Consider the following 10,867-nt stretch of genomic DNA (forward strand, 5'->3'; position numbering starts at 1 on the left):
ATTTGGAGCGGTCTTGTTGAGTTGCCGTGTCTTAGCAGAGGATTCTGCAATAATTCAAGGCATCATGGAAGCAAAATTTTATAAGAATTTTTATGTATAATAAACTAACTGCAAGAATCAATTAATCTAGCCCCCTAAAAGTTTCTTGAAATTTGTAAAGAAAAGTAAACTAATAAGATACACAAGAATCAGAACACAGATCAAACGGAAAAGTATTGTAAAATTGCATACTGGCAACGAAAGTGATCATAGAACATTCTTCCCCTTTCCTCACATAATGTGCTCCCAGGAATCTTACTATACCAAGCAAGGAGTACATTGCATATTTGTTCAAAGCATCAAAACACATAGTGAACCACAAACTATCTACGAATCAATTACTAAATCGAAAATCAACTTGAACAATACTATCTACGCATGAAAATTACGACTGCAGAAAAACTCAATTACAAACTGCATTGCGCTAAAACCATAAATCAAAACCTTTAGGTGATAGTGAACACACCCACTTAGGATCTTAACATCCCTGATCCCACCACGCTTCGCACATACATGCCCACATTGGCCTACAAGACAATGCAATCCTATGTTTTGATTTCCAAAAAATTCACTAAACATTCACATTTCACACTACTCAAATGGCCGATATATGTATAAAACAATCCAATCCCCAAATTACAACTTAGTCTTATACCTACATTCTGAACTCCCAACTTTTTGATTAGGAACATCAATAACAATATCACACCAAGTATAAGAAACTAAATGATGCTTAAACACATTCAACACAGAAACTTGTCCAGATATCTTCGTATAACTAGCCAAAGGCAACATACCCGACACCACATCAGAATAAACGTTCGAATTCGCAAGCAACCGATCAGCTAAAACCGTAAGTTTAGTATTCAAAACTTTAGTTTCATCAGAAGAAATTTTCCCAGCAGGTATAAAAACTTGGCCCACGACATCGTTTCGATAATATAAGAAAGATATACTATCGTTCCCATATTTGAAACTAGCTTTGTTTGGGTTTGTAATAGACAGGTTGACAATGAGAGTAAGATTTAAATCAAGTTTTAATCTTGGAAGATCAAAGGACACTTGTAAACTGTTAAGATCAATGGAGTTGATATTGGTTATAGGATGTTTTGGTTTGAAGACAGTGAATATTAGAATGATAATAAGTAGAAGAATGACAAGTGCAACGACTGTTATTGCTATACATATGTTTCTTTTTTTCTTGTGATCATAGGGAGAAGTTGATCCTGTACTAGTTTTGCTTCCTTTTGAGACTATGTCCATATTGTTAAGAATGTGATTGAAAAGTGCAAAACTTATGGGAATGGTGTTGAAGAATATATTGAGAAAAGAGAAGATTGTTATGGGTGGGAGAGTTTTGGTAAAGAAAAGCCAACCAGCAAGTTTCCCAAAATACAGTAACGGAGTAACCTCCTCTTATTTAGTTATTTATAGTTTTATACCGTACGTGCTTTTCTAGTGTATTATGAAGAAGCAATATTTGGCCCAGTCCAGCAGCACTGGGTCCAAATCTTTGGTAGCTTGATACTTGGAGATTATACAGGACGTACTTTGAAAGAGTCCTCCATGGACCATGGTATAACTGTATAACAAAAATGGTGATTGCATAATCTGTGTGTAATTCATAAATCATAATGCATGCCGTGGAAATCTGTATAAGACTTGCGCAGTGAGGTTCAAGGTATTATTTTTAATGTCCAAAATGTGAAATATCAGTTTGGATACTTGAATTGCAAATGTGAAATAGCATTTTCTAATGTCAGTGTTTAGGTTGCGTGTTTTTGTGTCTGAATAAAACATGTTGGAGCATTTCGAGTGCTGAAGATTTTGCACTGTAAAGTTGATTGTAGTGTTTCGCCAAGAAATAGACCACCTTGATCCACACATTAGCATCCCAATCATTCTCTACAAACTCACGCTAAGTAGCCCATGTCGAACACCTAGTATAACATTTTAAGATGCAGCATGCTCAACTAAAGCTGTAGTCAAGAATATATACAACCTATATCGTCCGATTTTAAAGAGCACCAAGGGATTTGAAATGCATGTATTGCAAATGCTAGCCATAAATTAAATCAGTGCTCTTCCTTAGTCTTTCATCAATTTATTGAGTATATATAGTTAAAGTTGTGTATGCAGTTCTCAGACGTCAGGAACTCAGTATCAAAATTGTGAGATTATTAACCTTATATAGTCATATCATTCCGCAACCTCTTCACGGGTACTGCGTTCCTCATAGATAATAAGATCAACAAGTAACAGACTGCATAGTGCATACATACAACCTTGAATGTTAAAAACAAAGCCGTGTCAACTTTGAATCAGTTCAACGGTTCCAAATACCAAGTAATCTCCTCTTCCACATGATATATAACACTAGCAGAAAACATAATACTGCAGGAACACATGTAGAACACGTGAATAAACATTATATTAGTCTTCCATTTTACAAAAAAATTCTCTTGATAGCAACAATTGCTTTCTTAGACAAATTTTTACAGGTTTTGTTAATATTTTACTTGATTACTTAGAGAAGCATGAAATGTTTGATTGAACCCCCTCACCTCATCCACAAATTATCCAATTCATAATTGCTTGTTAACTAATATTTATATGTGTCCCGTATTAATGAGAAAGTGAGGTCTCTGATTTCGTGTAGGATACACTGATACGGCGTCCTGTTTCACTTCATTGCTGGAAAAGCGATCACAGAAGCACATCTGGGAATACAACTAGCGATGTAGCACTTTATTGTATGGATGACCACTTGAAACTTTGCAACTAAGTTTAATTAAACTGCATTTTGATCATCCTAATTGAATCCATATATTCATTAAGTTAAACTAGTACAATAAAAAAATTTGTTCATTATAAAAAATGGTAGTTTAATTGGGTACTCATCAAATTGGATTGGACAACCAAATTTTATTTTTTTACAAATTTGTCATATTACAAGTTTGCCATCAAAGTCCAGCCCCAACCAATTCAACCGGTCTCGCCATAACGAAATATCTGGGTCATTTGAGTGTACACTCAAACGGTCTCACCATGTCGTTTGAGTATACACTCAAACGATACCACAATGTCGTTCTAGTGTACATCTACGCGGTCTGAGCCTGTCGTTTGAAAATTGGCTCCTAGAATCTCCATGTGTGATCTGATCAAGCCATTGTACACTCAAATGGTACCACCATATCATTTGAGTGTACACTCAAACGGCTTGAACATATCATTTGGTATCACATGCAAGCAGTATTGGCTAGGTCGTTTGGGGTTTCTATGGGGCAACCTGGGGGAGTCATTTGGACTAAAATAATTGAGAAGTTCTAAACCAAGGAAATTCCTGATTAACCAATGATTAGCCCTATTAACCAATAAAAATTGATTACATAAACACCAATTACACTTTTCTTATACATAAATACCTAATACTTTCTCTTATAATACAAAATCATTAATCGATCATAATTGTACCATAATTTATTTAAACAATGATCTGCAAAATTGAATTAGTAATGATCAATTATCAATACATCCCAATTGAATTAGCAAAATTGAAATCCGATTTAAAAAATTGGGTTAAAAACAACACAATTAGTTGCACCAACATAATTACATGCATTCTGCACTTTTTATCTGTTATGACATAATATCTATATAACCAAGTTAAAACATGCCAAAATCTAAAATAATGTAATCAAACATGCCAAAATCTAAAATAATAATTTGTTTTATATATAAATTTTTCATTTTTCATTTTTTTTTCAATTGTGAATCATAAACTAGTTTGGGGTTTGGGGTTTAGGGTTTAGGGTTTAGGGTTTACAAATTTCGTACCAACATATTTCACTCAATTATTCGAAATAATAATTTGTTTTATATCTAAACTTGTTATTTTTTATTTTATTTTTCAAATTGTGAATTATAAACTTGTTTGGTTTTGGGGTTTGGGGTTTGGGGTTTAGGGTTCAGGGTTTACAAATTTCGTACCAACATATTTCACTTAATTATTCGAAATAATAATTTATTTTATATTTAAACTTGTTATTTTCCATTTTCTTTTTCAAATTGTGAATCATAAACTAGTTTGGGGTTTAGGGTTTAGGGTTTAGGGTTCATGGTTTACAAATTTCGTACCGACATAAAAAAATTTTAATTTCAAACATATTTTACTCAATTATCCAAATCAAAAATAATAATTTGTTTTATATCTAAACTTGTTATTTTCAAAAAAAAAAAAAAAAATCAATTGTGAATAATAAACTAGTTTGGGGCTTAGGGTTTACAAACATATTTCACTCAATTATTCGAAATATATCAAAATTTCAAATATCTCTACATAGAATACTCAAGTTTCTCAGTTACTCCTTACTCTTTTTTTCATACTCAATCAAATACTCAAGTTTCTCATTTACTCCTTACTATTTTCATACTTAATCAAAACCCAATCAAAATTCTAAATGGAACACGAAGATGAAGAACAAGCATTTGAGGTAATGCTTGAGGTGCAACAACAAATTAGAGAAGGAGAAAATAGAAGAAATGTTGAAGGTGAAGAACAACCAATAGAAAGTGAATAAGTGACAAAAAATGTTGAAGGTGAAGGTGAAGAAGTTGAAGAAATAGAAAATGCGACTAGTCGAGCAAATGAGATTCTGAGAAATCGTCGACGACAAAGACAAGCAAAACCTAAATAATGAAGTAACACTTGATTAGAATGAATACAAAACACTTGATTGATTGATTGAATGAATGAATCTACAAGAGAGCATTGATTAGAATGAATGCAAAATATTGATTGATTGAATGAATGAATTAATGCAAAACACTTGAATGAATGAATCAATAACATTTAGAACACGAGCCCAAACGATACCTCTGGGTCGTTTGGGGACTCTAGCAACCAACATGGCTGGGTCGTTTGGACCCTCTATGGAACTACATGACAAGGTCGTTTAGGAACCCTATTGGCCGATGTGGCTAGGTCGTTTAGACCTTCTATGGAACTATATGACTGGGTCATTTAGGAACCCTATTGGTCGATGTGGCTGGGTCGTTTGGACTAAATTTAGTGAGAAGTTCATTTTTTTTGGTGACTTTGAAATCCCTCATTACATAAATTGTTTTAGACTCTTGTTTTATTCTATATGTAGGATCTTTTGCAACTATCCAAGAACCGGTCCTCTGCAAACTCGAATGACGTGGATTGTCAACCGATTTTAAGTGATACAACATAAATATTTACTATGGAAGAGGTATGATGGAGTAGGCATTGATTTCATTTTTTTTTTAAAAATTTTTCTAAATATAATTTTATTAGTGTGTTAATAATAGTTATTATTTTTTATGTGTTTATGTCTTTCATACACGTAGCGGGGCAATTGGTTGGGCAACCGCTAGAGGAAAACAAGTTAATGTGGTTGTGGTAATTGAAAAGTCAGAGTATGCTAAGGGAAACCGAGTAGCAAGATTGAATTTGGCTTGCGAGTGCTCGGGTGTGTATCGATCACATAAGAAGGAAGGCGAAGGGAGGGCTAATAAGAGAAAGTCGGGAACCAAGAAATCAAGATGTCCATTTAAATTAAAAGGTGTTTTCCAATGCGGCATTGTCAATAGTTTGAAAATAAAAGTTAGAAATGGTATTCATAACCATGTATTGGCGAAGACCCTTGAAGAACATGCATTTGCTACTCGTCAGACCGTTCCAGAGTTTGAGTATTTGTCAGAGATGAGTAAGTGTGGAATAAAGCCTAAACAAATTTTGGATTCCATCAAGAATAGGTATCATGAAAACATATCTAGTATATCCCAAGTCTACACTGCAAGGCAGAAGGTGAGGAGATTAGATATGAACAGTCTCACATAATTGCAGAGATTGCGTGAGTTGTTAGGAAAAGAACATTATTTTGAGGAGTTGAGAGAGGATGAGAATACTGAGGAGATAACGGGGTTGTTATGGGCCCATCCAGAAGGTGTTAAGTTAGCTCGGACTTTTCCAACAGTTTTCATGTTAGACGCTACCTACAAAACTAATAGGTATTGGTGGTCTTTCGTACAGTTTGTTGGGGTGAGTTCAACGTGGAAGTCTTTCACCATGTGTCAGGTGATGCTTCAGTCTGAAACAACAGTCGACTATGAGTGGGCCCTGCATCAGTTTAGTGGCTTGCTTGGTGGTGTCTGACATAAGCACATCCTTGATCGTGTCTGATAGGGACTTGGCCCTGATGAGTGCTGTTGATAAAGTTTTCCTTAACGCACACAAGCATCTATGTAGATGGCATATTGCTACGTGCGTCTTTTCAAAATGTTACGATATTTTTACAAGCACAGAACTTGTAAAGAAGGCCCAGTTCTCGTGGAACACTGTAGTCAAATCGAAGACATATGTTATTTTCCAGCGTAAATGGGATGCTTTAATTTGGAAAAAATATTACAGGGTTGAGTACTCCAATTTTGTTAGTTATTTGCGAGAGACTTGGTTTTCTCACAGGGATCGATTCGTATGTTGTTGGACTGACCAACACATTCACTTTGGGAGTACAATGACCAATAGAGTTGAAGGGTCTCATGCTCAGGTGAAGCGTGTACTAGGAAATACAAACTGTCATGATTTTTTTAGTATGTTTAGCTTAATCTACCCGATTCTAGAGATCAAGATGTCCAAGATTAGAGCTACCTTTGAGAGGAGTATTATTGTAACTTAGCACCACCACCAGATTCCTTTGTTTTATGAACTCAGAGGCCTTGTCTCACGCAAATGTTTGGACTTGCTATTTGAAGAAATAGATATCCGTGTAAAACTTAACGTGTTAAAGATGGAGAGATCGGGTGTTGGTACTATTTGCGCACGAGCCATGGACTGCCATGTGCTCATGAATTAATTGAGTTTGAAGAGCAAGAGCGGTCCATCCCTTTGACTGCTATCGACCCCTTTTGGAAAACATTGTCTGCTTCTCCCAATGTGTCAGTTGGTGTTGGTCTCGATGTTAGATCTTTGATCGACTTGTTCATGAAAAGGTTTGCAATGGTTTATGAAGAATAGCAGAGGGTTATGATTAGGAATCTTATGGAGATTGTCGTACCAGAAAGTACATGGCTAGTACCACCTTGTGAGGAATCAAAAACCAAAGTTCGACCGAAAGGTAGCTGCAAGAGAAAGCTTCCAACTGGAGATGAGAACTATTCAAACCGAGATCCATCTCATTTTGAACATTCTCAACGTGACCATGAGAAGTGGGTCTCATCACAACAAAACACTACACCCACCCAAAACACCCACACCACACCAAGAAAGAAGTCTTCTCCAAAAACACCAATCCAAAACACCCACACCACACCAAGAAAGCCTTCTCCAAAAACAACCACCCAAAACACCCAAAACACCCAAAACACCCAAACCACACCAAGAAAAAAGGCTTCTCCAAAAATACCAAAAACAACTACACCAAGAAATAAGGCTTCTCCAAAAACAACCACACCATAAAATGTGAAAGATGGGGTAGACTTTGGAAAGACGAGGGGTCCTAAAGATTATGGGTTGGATATTCTTGAAGAAATGCACAAATATATTGTTAGAGTCAATTACCCTGTTGGCGATGACAACTGCGGTTATAGAGCTTTGTGCATTACATTAGGAAGAAGTCAAGAAGATTGGCTGCAGATGATAAAGGACTTGTACCAAGAGCTTATTGACCACCTCCCCCTTTATTGTACTTTGTACACTCAAAATGAGGTTGTTTATGTGAAGAAAGCAATCCTACATGAAGAAGGTTACACATCCTTAAATAAGTGGATGAACATGCCCTTTGTTGGATACCTATTTGCTTCAAGATTTAATGTTGTCCTCCTGCATTTAGGAGCTCGTCAGTGCTTTCTTATCATGCCACTGAGAACCTAAGCAAATCCTGAAAGAGTGAAAAAAGTGTTGGGTAGCGCACATGTTGGTGGAAATCATTTTATCAATATTGAACTTGTTGAAGATTGTCCGGTTCCTCCAGTAATGCACCAATGGCTTAGAGCTCGATATGATATTACTAAAAATTGGAATTTGGCATTCACAGCAAGGCAATTATAATTTATGGTATTAAACATTCTCAATCTAATATGGGAAGACGAGTCCGTTAAAGACCCAACAATACATGTTATCGACTAAGTTGTTCGTATGTTGTCGATATGATATTTTGATGTAATTTGTAAACTCATTTTGACATGTTATTTTGATGTAATTTGGAACAAGTATACGTAATTTGATTTTATTTTTATGTTATTTGAAAATAATGTTTGAGTTTTTATTTGATTTGATTTGGAAATCAAGTGATCGACTAAGTTGATTCGGACGGCAATCGAGTGATTTGGAAATAATGTTCGTATGTTGTTAATATGATATTTTGATGTAATTTAGATTAAGTGTAATTTGATTTGATTTAATTTTACCAAAAACGACATGGTCAAGTCATTTTACCTTTAAACCAAACGATTTGGGCTGGTCGTTTGACCTTTGAATCAAACGGTCTGAGCTGGTCGTTTGAGAAAAGTTCTCTGTTTTTTCATGAAAAGATCTGAGCTGGTCGTTTGACCTTTGAGCCAAACGGTCTGAGCTGGTCGTTTGATAAAAGCTCTCTGTTTTTTCATGAATCGATCTGAGCTGGTCGTTTGGGAATTCTTAGGAATGATGTGGCTGAGTCGTTTGAGAATTCAAGGGGACGACATGGCTGGGTCGTTTGGACAAAAAAAATTTAGAATTTCATTTTGTTTTTACAACACTTTCATATCCATACAACTACACAAACATCCATTCATTCTAAAATTCATTCATTTAAATAACAACAAATTCCACTTAACATCCATTCATTCCAAAATCAAAATTCATTCATTCCAATCACCACACAAACATCCATTCATTCCAAAATTCATTCATTCCAATAACAACAAATTCCACTTAATATCCATTCATTCCAAAATCAAAATTCATTCATTCCAATCAAAATTCATTCATTTAATCCATCCATTCCTTCCAAAGTTACAAATTACAAAGTTAACAAAGTTACAAACCATAAACTGAAACAAATCATGAATTATAACATCCACCACTGTACTTGCACCTAGTCAAGTTGTACGCCTGTTCGAAGGAGGACCTTGCTTCCTCTGGAATATTATCCTTAGCCAATTGCAGACCTCTCTCTAGCATGCGACTAGTTTCATCGATGACGTCGTTCTGTCGAAAAAAGAAAAATCAAGATAAGTTACCAATCGAATGCAAAAAATCACAATTAGAGAAACTCAATTAAAAATCACAATACTCACAATCGGTGTACAATTGGGAAGTGTTTCTAGGGAGAAATGAATAGGAGCACACTCAGGGTTTACCAATCGAATGTGAGAATTTCTCGCATACCAAATCATGTAGTTTGGATGACACTCCCATGGATAAGACGAGATAGGTCCTCGATTGCAGGGTTGGATCACGTGATTCTATCATTACTCCCAGTAAGTTGGCCCAATATTGGTCCATCTCACCTCATATCCATGTCCTGCTACAGTTCTTGTCCTCCAATTTGGTGTTGGAGGATCTACGGGTATAAGCTGCATGTGACCCAACTGACGCACAACTCTTGCGACAGCGTAAAGCTCGACAATGTTGAAAAAATATATCAACCCCTCAAAAAATGCAATGTCATCTGATAAGTGCCCAAAAATGCAATCTCACTACATATAATACAATTATGTTTTGAGGCTAGTTCGACGCATTTGCATATAGTTTCAAATTTACCGTTAATTATTATTTGAATTTAGTTCAATGCAATTGCATCTAGTTTTCGATTTTCCGTTAATTATTATTTGAGGTTAGTTCTATGCATTTGCATCCAGTTTCCGATTTGCTATTAAATATTCTTTAGGTCATTTCAATACAATTACATACAATTTTTGAATTCCCGTGAATTATTCTTTGAGGTTAGTTCAATGTATTTGCATACAGTTTAGTTTCTGATTTCATATTAATTATCCAAAGTAGTGTATAATACCTACTTTTATCGATCATTATGTAATGTCCTTGCAAACATGACATAAAAGTAATTATATATGATACATTATATATAGGGTCATCAAAGATTATCAAGTTTTTGATTTCCCGTTAGTTAATTATTCTTTAAAGATAGTTATTCAATGCATTTACGTCCAGTTTCCGATTTTCCATTAATTATTCTTAAATGCATCTAGTTTCTGATTCCCCAGTTAATTATTCTTTGAGATTAGTTCTAGTTTCCGATTTCCTATTAATTATTCTTTGAGCTTAGTTCAATGCATTTGCATCCAGTTTCTGATTTTTCATTAATTATTTTATGAGGTTAGTTCAATGCAGTTGCATCCGGTTTCGATTTCTCCTGTTAATTATATTTTTAGGTTAGTTCAATGTAGTTGCATCCAATTTCCCATTTCTCGTTAATTATTATTTGAGGCTTACGATTTCTCGTTAATTATTTTTTAAGGTTAGTTCGATACAGTTGCATTCACTTTCCAATTTCCTGTTAACTATTCGTTAAGGTTATTTTTATACAGTTGCGTCCAGTTACCGATTTTCTGTTAACTATTTTTTAAGGTTACTTCAATGCATTTGCATCTAGTTTCCGATTTTCCGTTAATTAGTCTTTAAGTTTAGTTCAATGCATTTGCATCCAGTTTTTTATTTTCCGTTAATTAGTCTTTGAGGATAGCTTAATGCTGTTGCATCAAGTTTCCAATTTCTCATTAATTATTCTTTTAGGTTAGTTTCATGCATTTGCATCTAGTGTCCTATTTTCCGTTAATTATTTTTTTAAGCTTAGTTCAA

General features: G+C 34.9%; 1 protein-coding gene across 1 annotated transcript; it reads right to left on the minus strand.

The window, feature by feature from the left end:
- Window positions 1-351: 351 nt before the first annotated feature.
- On the minus strand, window positions 352-1,448 carry LOC147483730 (uncharacterized). The gene has a single exon (XM_086577198.1). The coding sequence runs from the start codon at window positions 1,300-1,302 to the stop codon at window positions 676-678; it is 627 nt and encodes a 208-aa protein (XP_086433324.1). The 5' UTR covers window positions 1,303-1,448; the 3' UTR covers window positions 352-675.
- Window positions 1,449-10,867: the final 9,419 nt, after the last annotated feature.

This window comes from Coptis chinensis, chromosome 8 (assembly GCF_015680905.1).
Source record: "Coptis chinensis isolate HL-2020 chromosome 8, ASM1568090v1, whole genome shotgun sequence".
Classification (NCBI taxonomy): Eukaryota; Viridiplantae; Streptophyta; class Magnoliopsida; order Ranunculales; family Ranunculaceae; genus Coptis; species Coptis chinensis.